The 18,514-nt window shown below is 44.4% G+C and overlaps 1 protein-coding gene across 2 annotated transcripts in view; it reads left to right on the top strand.

Moving 5' to 3' along the window:
• The first annotated feature begins 377 nt into the window (after positions 1 to 377).
• Positions 378 to 18,514, top strand: part of LOC138840927 (sarcoplasmic/endoplasmic reticulum calcium ATPase 2) — a 43,666-nt gene continuing 25,529 nt past the window's right edge. The window contains exons 1-5 of one of the 2 annotated variants that reach the window (XR_011376272.1): positions 378 to 960; positions 1,809 to 1,826; positions 1,911 to 1,993; positions 9,790 to 9,894; positions 13,750 to 13,888. Coding sequence is in view for 1 of the 2 variants with exons in the window: in XM_070041360.1 (XP_069897461.1) it covers positions 843 to 960; positions 1,809 to 1,826; positions 1,911 to 1,993; positions 9,790 to 9,894; positions 13,750 to 13,888 (463 nt within the window). In the remaining variant the exon portion in view is untranslated. The remainder of the gene's footprint in view (positions 961 to 1,808; positions 1,827 to 1,910; positions 1,994 to 9,789; positions 9,895 to 13,749; positions 13,889 to 18,514) is intronic. The other variant, XM_070041360.1, reaches the window with a different exon arrangement.

Below are 18,514 nucleotides of genomic sequence, written 5' to 3'. Positions count from 1 at the left end.
CCGGGGCGGCCCGCCGTGAGCCCCGCTGCCCCCCACGTCCGTGGACGGCGAGGCCGGGGAACCCGGCGGCAGGGAGCCCAGCCCGCCCGGCCCCGGCCGGGCCGCAGCGCGCAAAGCGCGGGCGCCGGTCTCTGCTGCGCGGGCGCGAGGGTGCGCGGGCGGCCTCGATCCGGGTTCCTGGGACGGCGCGCGTGGGGGGGCGGGGCCAGGCGCGGGGGCGCGCGGCGCGGGGGCGCGCCAGGGGGCGGGGCCGGGCCGCCCGCGCCGCGCTGGGCGCTCTCGGCCAATGAGCGGCGTCCACATGCCGCGGCGGCGGCGAGAGGGGAGGCAGCGGCCGATAAATGCTATTAGAGCAGCCGCCGCGGAGCCGTCCCCGACGCCGCCGCCGCCGCCGCCGCCTCCTCCGCCGCCGCAGTATCCGCCGCCGCTGCCGGGGGTGCGGAGCCGAGGGACCCCGCGGGCGCGCCGCACTCCTCCCCGCCGCCTCGCCTCTCGCTCGGTTCCGCCCCGAGGGGTCTTCCCGGCGCCCCCTCCTCCGGCCCGGGCGGGGTCGCGAGTCACCTCAACGGTGCGGAGCGGGGGCCCGGGCCGCGGCCTGCGCCCCGCGGCGGTTGAGCCCCGAGCAGGCCCTTCCTTCCCCGGGGGTCGGGGCCGCGCGCGGGGCGGTTGTCTGAGGGAGGACCGCGGGTGATTCAGCGCCGGGCCAGGCGGAAGCGGCCCGGGGCGGCGGCGAGCAGAGCGCGCCCGGGCGCCCGGGGTGGCACGAGCCCGCGGCCCGAGTGCGAGGCGGAGGCGAGGAGGCCGCGGGGACGGGAGGCGAGGGCGGCCGGGCCCCCGCAGCCATGGAGAACGCGCACACAAAGACGGTGGAGGAGGTGCTGGGCCACTTCGGCGTCAACGAGAGCACGGGGCTGAGCCTGGAGCAGGTCAAGAAGCTCAAGGAGAGATGGGGTTCCAACGGTAGGTGCCGGCCGGGCTTGCAGCGGCCGGGAAGATGGCTGACCGGGCTCCACCTCGTGGGGCTCGGCTCGGCGCCCGCCGACGGCTGCGGGCGTTCCGCGTGCCCGGCCCCGCGAGGGGGAGAGGGGCCGCGGGCGGGCGGGGGCGCCGGCCCGGCCTCCGCGCCACCTCCGGGGTCTCGAGCCCTTGACCTTTCCCCGGGCGCCGCGCGCCGCGCGCCGGCGGCCTCGCGCGCCCGCCCCGGTGGAAGGAGGACGTGTCTCCCGCTGCTGGGTTGAGCCCAGCGAGGTAGTCTCCTGATTTTCGGCCGATTTCTTTCGTTCTGTTTTGTATCGGATTTTTGTATTCTGCGCCCTCCTCCACCCCTCTTTGTTTTTTTGAGACAGGGTCTGTCCTTGTAGTCAGGGCTAGCCTCGAACTCTCTATGTAGCCAAGCTGGCCTCGAACTCTCGATCCTCCGTCGGTCTCTCCAAAATGCTGGCATTGCAGGATTCCAGCCGGTTTACGAGGCGTCTCTGGGGTTGGGAAATACGCTGGCCGTTCTTGTCCTACCCGAGGTTCGCATCTGGAAGAAGCGATGACCTCGCTGAAACTCTGCTTGTTTCAGGAACCGTGAAATATTTTACCATCGGACCTAAGGTCACTGAAGATACTGTATTTTTCTTGAAGTATCGTCTTTGGAGGTTTCCTGTTTTGGGGGGGGGTGTTGGACATGCATATATCAAGGTGTCTTTCAAAGACAGTAGCAGTTAAGATATTGGCGATTCCTTTTTAAAAGATAATGCTAAATGTCTTTTTTTTCTTCTTCCCCTCTTGACATGTGACCTGATGAATTCTACGTTCTGCAGAGTTACCAGCCGAAGAAGGTAAGTAACCTTAACATGTTATCTGTGCAAGTCTGTGTGCCCATGTTGTGGTGGCAATTGACAAAATATGTTTATTTCTAACAGGAAAAACCTTGCTGGAACTTGTGATTGAGCAGTTTGAAGACTTACTAGTTAGAATTTTATTGCTGGCAGCCTGTATATCTTTTGTAAGTATAAAGAAAAATTATTATTTTTTCTTTGCCTCCTCCCCAAAGCTAAAAGTATTGCATATATAAACCAGAAAGCAAATAATGCCCATGAAGTGAAAACCATTCAGAGATGTGAGCTGTGCTCCATGCTTAGAAACAAAAATTTGTATTCTTAAAATACAAATTCAGAAAAATAGATGCCTGGCATTTATAATACAAAATTTATTCCTGAGTGTGCAAGGTCTTAGGGATCTTTGTGGTTTACTAGCTTTTAGTAGCAAAACATTTTTTATTGGGAGGCCTTTTTGTTTGGGGTTCTTCCATTTGTTATCATGCTATAAGATCACACTAAGGTGATGTTGGGTGCTGTAGTCTGTAAATAGAACGTACAAAAGGAATATTCCAGTTGCTTCCCCTGCCTGGTAGTGGCAAGGTGACAGTTGTTCCTGACAGTGACAAGAATGATGACAGCAGTGATGGCACCACTGTTGACCAAATTTGGTCACTGACCTTTAAGGGGGAGAAGGGGATATTATGTATCTAAATTGGACCCCTAGGTTGAGTGGTTCCTGGAGTGAGTGTACAAGATGCAGTGTAGTTGCTTCTAAATATTAAGAAAAAAAGCCAGCTTAGTGTTTTCCCTTGTTCTGTATGTGTTTCCATGCTTGAGTCCTGTCTGGGTTGCTAAGAAACTCATGAAATGCAAGAACTACAGCAGAAAAAGGGCGATGAAAATGGCTTGGGATATTTTAGATTATTAACATTTTTTTTTCGGTTCAATTTTTTTTTAATAGCGTTTTTACCCTTGGATAGTTGACTTGGTAGTTTTCCTAAAAATGGTCATGAGTGGGCACTGATGTTCTGAATCTAGCAACATGAGGGTGCCTTTTGTATTCAGTTCTTTCCTTTCTTTTCTTTTCTTGCCAGTCCCTGCGCTTCTTTTGCTTAAGGCTAGCACTCTACCACTTGAGTCACAGCACCACTTCTAGCTTTTTGTGTGTATGTGGTACTGAGGACTCGAACCCAGGGCTTCATGCATGCTAGGCAAGAACTCTACCACTAAGCCACTTTCCCTACTCTTGAATTCTTACTAAAAGCTGATAGGAAGGGGGGAAGGGAGATCACACAGTGCACAACTTTTTTCAAATTGAGCAAAATTGACATGCCTACAAGGTCTTATTTTTGTATAGTTAGATGTGCATAAGTCTCAGGGACTTACAATCTTGTCTTTATAACAACTATATTAGAGAGATGCTATTTTGAGAACTAAATGAACAAAGCAGTTGGAATTTATCTGTCAGGTGAAGGAAAGACGACTTTTATGCCTTTTGGGATGGGGGGTCAGTTATGGGGCTTGAACTCTGAGCCTGCATGCTCTCCGTGAGCTCTTCAGCTCAAATCACTCTACCACTTGAGCCATAGTTCCACTTAGTTATGCCCATTTTTTTGAAGTAGTGATGACAAGAGGTCACCTTTGTGTACATAACTTGTGCCTTGAGACTTAATATGTCATATTGGCTAAGTGGTGTGTAGCCATTAATAATTCAGTTCCCATGAACCTTTTCTGTGGTTTTCATTGAGTAATGTTGTCATAGCATACTATTTAGCATACTGAATCATTTACTCTGTACTTCACATGAGGTCTTTCCGTGGTTTAAACAAAACAATAAGTGACTACTCTTTTGCCAGTTAAATGAGTAGCGCTATTTGATAAACTGTAGTTTCAAAGCATTTCCAAAATAAATGATTTATTTGGGTATATTTTATTTAGGGTTTATATTTATGCTGGGCTTACATAATTCTGAAATAGTCTCAACTTTGGCAGTTAAATACTGGTTGGTGTTCACTAAGGTCATGAGGGAGCTCTTAGAAGCGAATCAGCTAGTGTGTATAAGCCAAAGGTAAAATAAAGTTTTACTGGATTAATTGTTATAACTTGAAGCAGTATGAAAGTAATGCCATCTGTGTGGCATAAAGAAGCCGCTGGCTAAAGCAGTTGGCCATTTGGGTTTTATAGGCATCTTTTGAGTGGTCAGTGATTTGTTAGTGAGTAGAATTTGTGATGTGTGTTAATTTTTTTTTTTTTTTTTTACTTTGAAGTAGGAGTTTGTAGTTTAAGCATTTTCAAAGATTAAAGTAAATGCTATTTGTGTGTGTGTGTGATACAACATAGCCTATGTAGAGCTGTTTTGGGGTTGAAATTTGAGTTTGTTTTTAGTAACTACCACTTGGAATTACTCAAGAAATGAGCTGTTATATTTTTATTATATGGGTCAATAGCTAAAGAGTGGGTGCTTAGGGAGTACATTTTCTGTAGTCCGCATTTAATTTGCTTGGGCTTCTTTGATTAAAAAGTTGTGGATAAAAACGAATTTTGTAGATTTCCCCATGGGAGAAGTTTGCCCTTGGATGTTGTTCTTGACCTTTTCACGCTTCACCTTCTCTCAGGAAAGACCCGGAGTCTTGTGATGAGTGCATATCTATTGCCTTAACGGGAAAACATGGCCAAGGAGAAATCGGTTTGTTTTGCAGAAGTGAATTAGCAGTTGTTGAGTATATGTAATACATCTTTAGATACAGACTGCTGGGGTTATTTCAAATATCAAACCAAGTAGTAAACTGTTAACTGTAGTTAATATTTTGCTGCAGTCCATGAGATAGTTTTTTTTCTTAAAGTTCATGTGGATTAGAATTAAACTTTACATTTCCTTTTCCACATGGATGGTAGAAATCCCTTAATTTGATAATCAAGACTTATTTCACTATTTCATTCTCTTAGGTTAGTAACTTAAATACAACATCATACACTTGCCTCACTGCCCACGCTCTGCTTCCTCTCTGTCACTGGCCATACAGCAGTGAACAAAATGGATAAAGTCCCTTCCTTACCTGGAAAATAATGGAATTGGGAGAAAGTAAAGTGAGGGTGTTGTTACTAAGTCCTCTGAGGAAGAGGTATTGGATAGCACTAGGGTTTGGACTCAGGCCCTTTCTGCTGACTAAGAAGTGCTCTGTCCATGGATCCTCACCTCCAGCAGAAGGTGACATTGAGAAAAGACCTGAAGATTAGCAGCTTTGGGGCCATATTGGTCTGTCTAGCTCTTAAAATCCTCTTTCTGATGAACATTTGTGTAGGTATTTTCTACTCTACAGCCAACTGAAACTTTCTGGACTGTGGCACTTCTCCAACTCTTCGTTACATTTTAATAATTTTATTTTTGGGGGGGGGTCCGGTGGTGGGGCCTGAACTCTGGGCCTGGGTGCTGTCCCTCAGCTCTTCAGCTCAAGGCTAGTGCTCTACCACTTGAGCCACAGCGCCACTTCCGGCTTTTTTTCTTTTTTGCTTATGTGGTGCTGAGGAATCGAACCCAGGGCCTCTGGCATGCAAGGCAAGCGCTCTACCACTGAGCCACCTTCCCAGCCCACATTTTAATAATTTGTGCATGTGTGTTTGTCAATGTCTGAAATGTTCAGATTATTTCTGTTAGCATTTCAAAACATATGCGGGCTGGGAAGGTGGCTCAGTGGTAGAGCGCTTGCCTTGCATGCATGCATAAGGCCCTGGGTTCAATTCCTCAGCACCACATAAGCAGGAGAAAAAAAAGCCGGAAGTGGCGCTGTGGCTCAAGTGGTAGAGCGCTAGCCTTGAGCTGAAGAGCTGAGGAACAGCACCCAGACCCAGAGTTCAAGCCCCATGACCGACAAAAAAAAAAAAAATATGGAATCTGTTTATTTTGGTTTCTCAGAACAATATTTTAAAGAAATAATACATTATGTAGTGGTTGAATTTTTCTCCTGTTTTCATTTTTTTTTTTTTTTTTTTTTTTTTTAATGGGATGAGGGCTGGGAAGGTGGCTCAGTGGTAGAGTGCTTGCCTTGTAGCATGCATGAGGCTCTGGGTTCAATTCCTCAACACCACATAAGCAGAAAAAGCCGGAAGTGGTGCTGTTGCTCAAGTGGTAGAGCTCTTGCCTTAGGCTAAAGAGCTGGAGGGACAGCGCCCAGACCCAGAGTTCAAGCCCCATGATTGACCAAAAAAAAAAAAAAAAAAAAAAGCATGAAAAGCCAGGTGTAGGTGGCTTATGCCTGTAATCCTAACTACTCAGGAGGCTGAGATCTGAGGATTGCAGTTCAAAGCCAGCCTGGGCAGGAAAGTCCATGAGACCCTTTTTTTTTTTTTTTGGTTGGTCGTGGGGCTTGAACTCTGGGCCTAGGCACTGTCCCTGGGCTCCAAAGCTAGCACTCTAGCATTTGGGGATTTTTCTGTGATTAATTGCAGATAAAAGTCTAATGGACTTTCCTGCCTGGGCTGGTTTGAATTGTAATCTCACATCTCAGCCTTCTGAGTAGCTAGGATTACAGGCATGATCCACCAGCAATCAGTTTTGGATTGCTTATCAGTTAATTAAATTGGTTCATCTTCACCTGGGGCTGTAGCACATAATTCTCTGGGTTATTTATGATTTTGAGGCATTATCTCTAAACTATTCAGAAACGGTCAGGTATTGGTGGCTAATGTCTGTAATCCTACATACTCTACAGGCTGAGATCTAAGGATCGTGGTTCACAGTCAGCAGAGGCAGGAAAGTCTGTGAGACTCTTCTCTCTAATCATCAGAAAACTGGAAGAGGTGCTGTGGCTGAAAGTGGTAGAGTGCTAGTCTTGAACAAAAAGTTGAGGGACAGCCCAGGCCTGGAGTTCAGGCCCCATGATTGACCACCCCCCCCCAAAAAAAAAAAGTATTCAGAAATTACTGATTGTCAGTTTTTTTTTTTGGTCGGTCGTGGGGCCTGAACTCTGGGTCTGGGCGCCATCCCTGAGCTCTTCAGCTCAAGGTTAGAGCTCTACTACTTGAGACACAGTGCCGGCTTTTTCTGCCTATGTGGTGCTGAGGAATCGAACCCAGGTCCTCATGCATGCAAGGCAAGCATTCTTACCACTGAGCCACCTTCCCAGCCCCTGGTTGTCAGTTTTAACTAGATTGGATACCATGCTTTCATCTTCATGAGATTGGCCCACTAGCTTCTCATCAAGCAGAAATGAGTATGTGTCAAGTAAGTATAAGAATGTGCCGGAAGCCAGTGGCCCATACCTGTAATCCTAGCTACTCAGGAGGCTAAATCTGAGGATCCAGGCTCAAAGCCAGCCCAGGCAGGAAAGTTTGTGAGACTTCTCCAGTGAACTAGGAAAACTGGAAGTGGCGCTGTGGCTCAAGTGGTAAAGCACTTGCCCTAAGCTGAAGAGCTGAGGAATTGTGCTCGGGCCCAGAGTTCAAGCCCCTGACTGACCAAAAAAAAAAAAAAATGCCTGTATTTCCTGAGCATAACAGTTAAAGGAAGGCCACCTAAAAGAGAAGCCTACTGCCTTGCACAAATTAGGATTCTTTGACACTTGAAATCCTATTCATGAAAAATATGTTTCTTTTTCTTTTGGTAGCACTGGGGTTTGATCTCACAGGCCTTGTGTTTGCTAGGCAGGTGCTCTGCCGCTTGAATCATACTTTTTCTTCTTCTTTGTTTCTTTAGTTTTTTCCAGATAGGAGCTCACCTTTTTGCTTGGTCTCAGACCACCATCCTCCTATCCCTATCTGCCTCCCAAGTAGCTGGGATCAGAGGCTGTGCAACCACGCCCAGCCATATGCGTTGCTTGAAAAGTGGAGGTATTCCTTGACACTGCTTGCCTTAATCCTTTTGCTCCAGCGGTTAAGGGATGTTGCTGTAAGTGTATCCCCCAGGCTTGGCTGCCGAGGAGGAAATTCATACCAGCTTTAACAGGGTGCGAAGCTTATCTAACAGCTGTTAATGCCTCACTGACCTTTTAGAAAGGCCCTAGTCACTCTTCAAGTTGAGCAATTTTTCTCCCCTAAGAGCTAATTAAGTTTCTTATTTCTGATATGCTCTCCTTGGCAAATGTTTGGAAGGCCAGTATCAGCAGCTGTGATCCTGCAGCTACCAAAATTTATGTCTTCCTAGAGAAATTTTCATTCTGGCATTAGGCCTGCCCTTACTGCAGGGACTGGCCTGTTGAAAGCCAGTGGCAGCACGTGTCACATTCATTCTGATTTTCTTCCGCCTCAATTGCCAGTGGTGATTGACATGTGTCGGGACATGGGTGCTGCTGCTTTTGTTTTTCCCCTGCTTTAATTTGTTAATTGAGTGTTGCTCTCTTGTAAAATTCATATTAAGCCTTGTTGTAATTGTCATTTTTGATCATTTGCTAGTTGTGCAAAAGCTTAACATTATTTAGTATTTGACTAAGTACAAATGTAGTCTTTATTATCATAAATCATGTCTGTCTTTTTTTAACTAAATAATGAAATATGGACAGTTTTAACTTTTTAAAGCAATGTTGGGTATGTTTGTTTAGCAAACCACACTTTCCAGATTGAATCTTTAGAATTGGCAGTTTCCATGAAGTTGCTACTGGTGATTGGCATTTTTCATTTTTTGGTTTCTGCTTAAATTTGTAACCATTGAAATTACTCTGGGTTTTAAAATTTTTTATGTGTTTGTGTGCCAGGACTGGGGCTTGAACTCAGGCCTTAGGCTCTAACTTGGCTTTTTTGCTCATAGTAGTGGCTCTGTTATTGAGTCACACCTCCATTTTCAGCTTTTTTTTTTTTCCCCCCTCCTGGCTAATTGGAGATTAGAATCTGGACTTTTCTGCCCAGGCTGGCTTTGAGCCCCATTCCTTAGATCTCAGCCTCCTGAGTAGCTGGGATCACAGGTGTGAGCCACTGGCATCAAGTCCATGCTCTTTATCATTATTACTGAGATTCTTTGTGTTCTCTTCTTGCCACTTTCATAATGGTTTGATTAAAAACAATATAGTGTGGTTGTTAATTTGTAGATTGGGGCGGGGGGGGGAGCACTGGGGGGCGCAGATGGCCTTGCATTGTTCTCCAGGCTGGCCTTGGGTCATCAGTTCTCCCTCAGCTCCTTCCTTGTGACTTAAGTCATCTCTAAAGTGCCATGTTGCTAGATGCAATGTGGTTGATAACCTTCAGAATATATTCATCATCTCAGAATATCCTTGTAATTCTGAGTTGACTTTTGGTATTATCACTGAAAATAGGCCATTAATGGCTTATATACTACAAATATGAGTCAATGATCATATTAGTGGGTTTTGTTTTTAGTGTTTTTATTTTTGTTGGCCATGGGGTTTGAACTCTGGGGCTTGAACTCTGGTCCTGGGCGCTGTCCCTCTGCTTTTCAGCTCAAGGCTAGCACTTTACCATTTGAGCTACCGCGCCACTTTCGGTTTTCTGGTATTTTCTTGGAGATAAGAGTCTCACAGATTTTCCTGCCCAGGCTGGCTTTGAACCGCTATCCTCAGATCTCAGCCTCCTGAGTAGCTAGGATTACAGGCATGAGCCACCAGCGCCCAGCTACATGTTGGTTTTTATTATGAGTTTGTACACACATTAGTGTTATTTCATGTGATTATTAAATCAACACGACTGATGTTCACCTTTTACTTTAGTAAAATCAAGAGTTTAAAGTTTTATTTCTTTGAAGTTACGCATATAAAATGAGTTAGATACTTAGGTTTTAAACAGAATTACTACATCAAAAAATAAATTTCTCTCTTGTATATTGTTAAGAAGCTACATAGTTTGGACTCCCAAGAGTGATTATGAACACTATGAGCTGGTTGTTTATATAATAACATTTTGCCTCCATTTGTTTTTAGACAATGTAAGAAAAGAGGTTTTGTCTATCATAATTCCTTTAATGCCAACCACTTTTGTTATAACAGTGTCACTAAGCCTAACGACATAACAGTCTAATGCATGGCATTTTCTCTTCTAGGTTTTGGCTTGGTTTGAAGAAGGTGAAGAAACCATTACAGCCTTTGTAGAACCTTTTGTGATTCTGCTTATATTAGTAGCCAATGCAATTGTTGGTGTGTGGCAGGTAAGTGGTAATTTATATAGGTGATTTTTGAAGAAGCTGCACTAATCTCTCCACTACCTCTTTTTTCCTAATATGTTCGTTAAAAATAGATCTGTTGAGTGCCATTGTCTCATAGCTGTGATCCTACCTACTCAGGAGGCTGAGATCTGAGGATTGTGATTGGAAGCCACTATGGGCAGGAAGGTCTGTGAGATATTTTTTCCCCCCCTTTGATCGTGGAACTCTGGGCCTGAGCGCTGTCCTTCAGCTCAAGGCTTGAGACACAGCACTACTTCCAGTTTTCAGGTGGTTAATTGGAGATAAGAATCTCATGGACGGGCTGGGAAGGTGGCTCAGTGGTAGAGCGCTAGCCTTGAGCTGAAGAGCTGAGGGACAGCACCCAGGCCCAGAGTTCAGGTCCTATGACCAGACCCAAAAAAAAAAAACAAACAAAAAAGAATCTTCTCATGGACTTTCCTGTCTGGGCTGGCTTTGAACCGCAAGCCTCAGATCTCAGCCTTCTGAATAGCTAGCATTACCGGTGTGAGCCACCAGTGCCCGGCTGATCTATGAGATTCTTACTCAATTGGGAATTCTTTTTTATTTTTATTTTTTTTAATTTAATTTAATTTTATTTGTGAACATACTGTACAGAGGAGTTACAATTACATGGGCAGGATAATGCGTACATTTCTTACCAAGCATTGCAGCCTCCTCCTTTGTTTATCCTTCACATCCCTTCCCAGCCTCCCCCCTCCCCCCCAATCCCAATCCTTCTCCTTCTCCCCCTTCCCCCCCCAATTGGGGATTCTTCCTCAATTAACCAGCCAAAAAACAGGCCAGAAGTAGAGGTGTGGCTCAAGTGGTAGAACACCAGCCTTGAGAGAAAAAGTGACAGTGCTTAGACCCTAAGTTTAAGCCCCAATAATGATAGCAAAATAAAAAAATTCTATTGAAAGGCTACATGTATGTTCTTTTTTTTTTTTTTGGTCGGTCGTGGGGCTTGAACTCTGGGCCTGGGCGCTATCCCTCAGCTCTTCAGCTCAAGGCAAGCGCTCTATCACTTGAGCTATAGCGCCTCTTCTGGTTTTCTGGTGGTTTATTGGAGATAGGAGTCTCACGGTCTTTCCTGCCCGGGCTGGCTTTGAACTGCGATCCTCAGATCTCAGCCTCCTGAGTAGCTAGGATTACAGGCGTGAGCCACCAGCGCCCGGCACATGTATGTTCTAATGAATGACAAACTATACCTTATACATACGCAGTTTTTACAATTTCTTCTCCATAGTAATAGTACCTAAAGAAAATGGATGGGAAAGGCTGGAAATAAATGGTGCTATGTGTATGACACTTGTGAGGCATGCACAGAACCCTCCACTCCCAGCACCACAAGGAAGAGAAGTTGGCACTTAGGATGCTGATTTAGAATGCTCACCTGACCCAGGAGTTTTTGAGACCAATCTGAGCAAAAGCAAGGAGAGAATTTTGTTCTTTTTGTGGTGGTAGAGAGCTCAGCATGCCTCAAATGTGCTATATTGAGTTCTCTATCACTGAAGTTTATCTCCAAAGTTTTTGTTTTAAGATAGGGTCTCAGCATATAACCCCAGCTGACCTTAAACTTGAAAACCTATAACCTTGTTACCTTTTTGTTATACGTGAGCTATATTTATATTTCTTCCAAGTAGACTGTTTTTGGTGTAATTGGTTTAAATCTATTATTATGTTTCCTATTCTCTGTGTTAACATGATTATGTGTGTGCATGCATGCCTAGGCACTTTCTCTGAGCTGTCTTTGCAAAAAATGCTCAAGGATAGCACTCTTCCACTTGAGCCATAGTTACACTTCAGGTTTTTTTTTTTTTTTTTTTTTTGGACATTGGAGTCCCATGGACTTTTCCTGCCTAAGCGCGCTCCCAGCCACGATCCTCAGATCTCAGCCTCCTGAGTACAATTATACACATGAAACACTGCCACCTGGCTAAGCGTGATTTTTTTTTTTTCTTTCTTTTTTTTGTCGGTCATGGGTCCTGAACTCTGGGCCTGGGCTTGTCCTCAGCTCTACCATTTTAGGCACAGTGCCACTTCCGGCTTTTTCTGCTTATGTGGTGCTGAGGAATTGAACCCAGGGCCTCATGTATGCAAGGCAAACACTACACTGAACCTCCTTCCCAGCCTAAGCATGATTTTTGATAGCTTCTTCTGCTCCACTCAATTAAAACTATCAGGGTGATTTTAATTATGATCTTTTTCTCAGAGTCTGAAATATGTAGCTTATCTCATTCAAATATGATTGTGCTTGTTTTAGTTGAGCAAAATAGAATACTCTGGAAACACCTCCATAACCTTGAGCAGCCCATTAGGTTCTACTTGATGTGATCTTGAAGGGTAGGAAGTGAACTATCATGATTTATAAACTTAGAGGGGAGAAAATCTTGAAGCTTGTTTCACATTTTACATCAGTTGAAGAGCAGCAATGATGATAATTTATTCTAATAATAACTTTTGCATTTAGACTGAAGGCCCTTTACAATATTGACCTTATAGTTAAATGGTCTAGTACTTGTTCATTGAAAGATGATGGAGATAAACTAAAGGAAATTTCATCATGAGATCCCCACATGTAACATCTGCTATACTTTTGCAGGGTTGCTTGCATTAAAAGTGAGGCACTCAGAATGGTAGCTTTGGTCATTCAGCTTTAGGCAAGTTTGAGTCCTTATCTCCAATTTCGAAATTGGGAAGAAAAACTGACTTAAGATTGATAATGTTAGTATCTGATGCTGAAAGTAATACATGCGTGCCTGGTGGTACTGCAGAGAATTCCTGTGATATCCTTGTCTTTATCATTAGAATGATAGCTCTTCGAATTTGTGACACCATATGATTTACTTTCAGTTCTTCTTCCATAGCATTTTCTGTGTGCTAAAACATGAAGCATTTTACTAAAGCTTAATGCTCATGACCCTTGTGTTGAGGTACTGTTTGCTTGGCACACCTAAGTGCTGTGGAGAGCCTCAGTAGAAGCTGCACTGATTTTTTTTTTTTTGCGGGGGGAGGGTCCGGTCATGGGGCCTGAACTCTGGGCCTGGGCACTGTCCCTCAGCTCTTCAGCTCAAGGCTAGCGCTCTACCACTTGAGCCACAGCACCACTTCCGGCTTTTTTCTTTTTGCTTATTTGGTGCTGAGGAATTGAACCCAGGGCCTCATGCATGCAAGGCAAGCACTCTACCACTGAGCCACCATCCCAGCCCCAGCTGCACTGATTTTCATGTGAGTGTGTGTGACTGGATGTGACAGTGCTAAGGACTGTAGTGTATACTTTGTAATTTATCCCCTTTTGGGGGGTGTGGGGAAGTTGTTTTTTGAGACAGTATCTTGTGGTATAGTCTAGGTTCAACTCAAACTCTGTATCCTTCTGCCTCAGCCTCCCAAGTTCTAAGATTACAGATGTAACTATCATCCTAGCTTATCTTTTCATATTTAAGTAATTAATTTTTGTGTTGGTATGGGCTTGAATTCAGGGTCTGGATGTTGTCACTGAGCATTTTTTGCTCAAGGCTAGTGCTCTATCACTTTGAGCCACAGCTCCATTTTTAGCTTTTTGGCAGTTAGAGATAAGAGTCTCATGGACTTTTCAACCTGGTTGGCTTCAAACCACAATCCTCAGATCTCAGCCTCTTGAGTAGCTAGTATTATAGGTACCTGGCCTAAGTACCCTTTTAAAATATTTATTGCCTTACACTGTGAATTAGTATAAATGTTACTAGTGTACTTTTGTCTTTGTTTCTTTTTTAAATGAAAGGAAGTCCTTTGGCTAGAACTTAAAAGTTAGAACTAGCAGATAGTGTTTGCTACTAACCTTTGGTTTCTTCTGCACAGGAGAGGAATGCTGAAAATGCCATAGAAGCCCTGAAGGAGTATGAGCCTGAGATGGGCAAGGTGTACCGCCAGGACCGCAAGAGCGTCCAGCGGATTAAAGCCAAAGACATAGTTCCTGGTGATATTGTAGAGGTTGCTGGTGAGTCTTCTTTCTGGATTATTAAATTTCTGAACGTAGTCCTTTTCTCAAAGCTATATATATTTGTTATTGGTTTTTGTTTTTTTTTTTTTGCTAGTTCTGGGGCTTGAGTTCAGGACCTATGTGCTTGCTGTCCCTGAGTTCAAGGCTGGTACTCTACTATTTGAGCCACAGTTCAAGCCAGAGCCAAAGCTCTGGCTTTTTCATGGGTAATTGGAGATAAGAGTCTCACAGACTTTGTTGCCAAGGCTGGGAAATGATCAAATCAGGAAATTGATATAAACAGGAATCTATAAACCTCATTCAGGATTTACTGTCAATTTACTAGCAAAAATGTAAAGGAATTCTGGTGGTTATAAAGAAAATAGGTCAGAAGGGGGAAGGCTAGAGATAAAAAGGGACTTTTAATAGGCCAGGCAAGAAATGAGGGCAAGAAACAAGGGCAATAGCTTTAAGGATAACGGACATGGTGGTTTTGTTTGTTTTGCTTTTGTTGGTCATGGGGCTTGAACTCAGGGCCTGGGCATTGTCCCTCAGCTTTTCAGCTCAAGGCTAGTGCTCTACCACTTGAGCCACAGCGCCACTTCCTGCTATTTCTGTTTATGTGGTGCTGAAGAATGGAACCCAGGGCTTCATGCAAACACTCTACCAATCTATCTATCTATCTATCTATCTATCTATCTATCCATCTATCTATCTATCTATCTATCTATCTATCTATCTATCTATCTATCTATGAAGCAGGTAGAGCCGGGCGCTGGTGGCTCACACCTGTAATCTTAGCTACTCAGGAGGCTGAGATCTGAGGAACGAGGTTCAAAACCAGCTTGGGCAGGAAAAGTCTGTGAGACTCTTAAAACTACTAGAAAACCGGAAGTGGCGCTGTGGCTCAAGTGGTAGAGCACTTGCCTTGAGCTGAAGAGCGCAGGGATAGTGCCCAAGCCCAGAGTTCAGGCCCCATGACCAACCAAAAAAAAAAAAAAAAGCAGGTAAAAAAGCTGCCAAGTGAGCTACACCTCCACTTTTGGGTTTTTGCTGGTTAACTAGAGATAAGAGTCTCATGAACTTTCCTGCCTGGCCTGGCTTTGAACCATAGTCCTCAGATCTTGGCCTCCTGAATTGTTAGGATTACAAGAGTGAGCTACCATTGCCCAGTTAGGAGCTTATTATCTTAAAATTTGCTTTACTAGCTATAATCTATTCAAGGAGAGATTGTATAAGCAATCTTGTGTGAACCTTAGAAGTAGCTACAGCACTAGTGCTAAGTAACATTCATTTGGCAAATAGAAATATGAAGCTAGTGACCCATAAATTTTGAAGCTGCATTAGTTTAGTGTTATCTTAATGCCAACAAAATATTTCTCTGAATTGATTGGTACCAAAAGTAGCAAAGCTATGTATAGTCTTGTAAGAAGTAAGACTCACTGTTTTTAGATTCTTATAATATCTGCAAATGTTATAAAAGTGATTCAAGCTATGATTACCAAAAAAGTTGTTTTTTGGAATCTTGGGAAGTTGCTATATGCCTCGGGCTTATTTATTGACTTCTCAAAGGCACTGTTTTTAGGATTGTTTAAAACAAACTTTATGTATCTTGGTAACGTAGGGTTGATGAATAGCACAAGGACATAAATAGCCTTAGATGACTCCTGTCTTGTACCATGCTCTGGAGTGATTTCTATTTTAAGATTATGCAAGTGATAGAAATGACACAATCTTAACAAAATCGAATATGCTTTGGAGTTTCTATAAGACTATGGTTTTAGGCCAGGCGCTGGTGGCTCACGCCTGTAATCCTAGCTACTCAGGAGGCTGAGATCTTAGGATCACTGTTCAAAGCCAGTCTGGGCAGGAATGTCTGTGAGACTCTTTTTTTTTTTTTTTGGTCAGTTGTGGGGCCTGACTTCAGGGCCTGGGTGCTGTCTCTGGGAATTTGTTGTTGTTGTTGTTGTTGTTGGTTGTGGGGCTTGAACTCTGGGCTTGGGTGCTGTCCCTGCGCTCTTCAGCTCAAGGCCAGCACTCTACCACACGAGCCACAGCGCTACTTCCTGTTTTCTAGTGGTTTATTGGAGATAAGAGTCTCACGGACTTTCTTGCCCAGGCTGGCTTTGAATCACAACTCTCAGATCTCAGCCTCCTGAGTAGCTAGGATGACAGGCATGAGCCACCGCTGATCTCTCAGCATTTTTGCTAAGGCTAGCACTCTAGCACTTTAAGTTGCAGCTCCACTTCCAGCTTTCTGGTGGTTAAAGTCTTATGGATTTCCTCCTGCCCAGAAGATGAATGCTTGTGTAGGCCTGCACTTGCGCATGCACGCATGTGTGTGTGTGTGTGTGTGTGCGTGTGTGTGTGTGCGTGCGTGCTTAGTCATTGGGTTTGAACTCGGCCGGTCTTTTTGCTCAAGGTTAGCACTTTATCACTTTGAGTACTACTTCCAGTTTTCTGGTGGTTAATTGGATATAAGACTCTCACAGACTTTCCTGTGTGAGCTGGCTTTGAATGGTGATTTTCAGATCTCAGCCTCCTGGGTAGCTAGGATTACAGGTGAGCCCTCAGCACCTGGTCCTTTTGTTTTAAATAACCCTTTAAAAATACTGAAGGCTAGCCAGGCACCGAGGCTCATGCCTGTAATTTGTTTGTTTTTGTCGGTTGTGGGGCTTGAACTCTGGGTTTGGGCGCTATCCCTCAGCTCTTCAGCTCAAGGCGAGCGCTCTACCACTTGAGCCACAGTGCTACTTCCTTTTTCTGGTGATTAATTGGAGATAAGAGTCTTATGGGCTTTTCCTAGGATGCTGAATATTTGGTTTTTAAAATTGAAATTTGGAGCCAGGTGTTGTTGGCTCATGCCTGTAATCCTAGCTGCTCAGGAGGCTGAGATCTTAGTATCATGATTTCAAGCCAAGTCCCCATGAGACTCTTATCTCCAATTAACCATTCAAAAACTGGAAATGGTGCTGTAGCTCAAGTGGTAGATCGCTAGCTCTGAGCTCAACAAAAGAAGCTCAGGGACAAAGCCCAAGCCCTGAGTTCAAGCCCCACAACCGGCCAAAAAAAAGAATTGAAATTTGGATCCTGGTACAGTTGACTGTAATACCCGTAATCCTAACTACTTTGGAGGCTGTTGGTTCATGCTTTGAAGCCAGCCCAGGTAGGTAGGTCTGCCAAGACTATCATCTCCAATTAACCAGCAAAAAAGCTGGGCTAGAGGTGTGGCTCTACCCCAAAGAAAAAACAAATAAATATGATTAAACAATGTAATTATGTGATTTAAGCAATTTACATAGTGTTGGTGAGACATTGTTAGAATAAACAGTTGTTATATGTTCATGGAAGAGATGTGTTCGATTGATCATGTTTTGGTGAGATTGTTTCACAGTGAGAAGAATGGGGAAATAAGGCTAGCTAGAGGTACAAGTCTAAGATACGTATCTAGGTACCTGAGGAAGTGATTTTTTTTTTTGGTGGGGATAGGGTAATTCGTCTTAAAGTGTTCTAATATTTAGGCAAGCACTCTGCCTCTGAGCTACATCGCAGCCTTTTATGATGATTTTTGTTACTGTAAATGTAGAAACGGAAACTCTTCATGTTAACTTGTACTTAAGAGCAAAATAGTTGAAAACAAAAAAATAGTGTAGGTGTATTACAAGCAGTTTTGAGACGTACAAGCTTTATCTCTTCAGGCAGTATAGCTGAGACATTGAACTGACAGGTGAGGTACGCTGGGAAGTCTCTCCTGCTCTTAGGCCCTGATGGACCAGTTGATCTGGAAGGCTGACCTGATTTCATGGGCTGGCACTTTGACTTCCTGTAATCACTTTGTCTTCCACTCAGTTTCATCACAGTACCAGTCAAGTGTCAGCTTTCAGTTCTTGCCATTGAGATTAAAATGTGAAGAAAGCAACAATTAAAAAAAAAAAAACCAGGCTGGGCACCAGTGGCTCATGCCTCTAATCCTGGCTACTCACCGTTCAAAACCAGCCCAGGCAGGAAAGTCCGTGAGACTCCTGTCTCCAATAAACCACCAGAAAACCTGAAGTAGTGCTGTGGCTCAAATGGTAGAACGCTAGCCTTGAGCTGAAAAGCTGAGGAACATGGCCCAGAGTTCATGCTCTATGACCAACCCAAAAAAAACAAAAAACCAAGCCGGTCGCCGGTGGCTCACGCCTATAATCCTTGCTACTCAGGAGGCTGAGATCTGAGGATTGTGGTTCAAAGCCAGCCTGGACAAGAAAGTCCATGAAACTCTTCAATAAGCCACTCAGAAAACTAGAAGTGGCACTGTGGCTCAAGTGGTAGAGCACTGGCCTTGAGCTGAAGAGCTGAGGGACAGTGCCTATGCCCAGGGTTCAGGCCCCACAACCGACCAAAAAACAAACAAACCAGAAGAAACCACAGGACCGACCACTTTTCCTAATCGTGACATATTAGCCATAGTAAGGTTTTTGAAAAGTAAGCAAGGTACTCAACATTGCCATTACTGGGACAACCATGAATTTGAAAGTAATGGCAAGGATATAAATTTGGTGGAAGTAGAATTTGTAGGGAATTCTATTGTGTTTCTGTCTTACAGAAGTAAAAGGGGGCATAAAAGTATTTGCAGTATTTTACTAGAAAAAAATTAGAAGG

The sequence above is a fragment of the Dipodomys merriami genome, unplaced genomic scaffold (genome assembly GCF_024711535.1).
Source record: "Dipodomys merriami isolate MVZ:Mamm:240054 unplaced genomic scaffold, mDipMer1.0.p SCAF_307, whole genome shotgun sequence".
Classification (NCBI taxonomy): Eukaryota; Metazoa; Chordata; class Mammalia; order Rodentia; family Heteromyidae; genus Dipodomys; species Dipodomys merriami.
The sequence above is the reverse complement of the archived record's forward strand: the minus strand, read 5'-3'. Positions and strand labels throughout refer to the sequence as shown.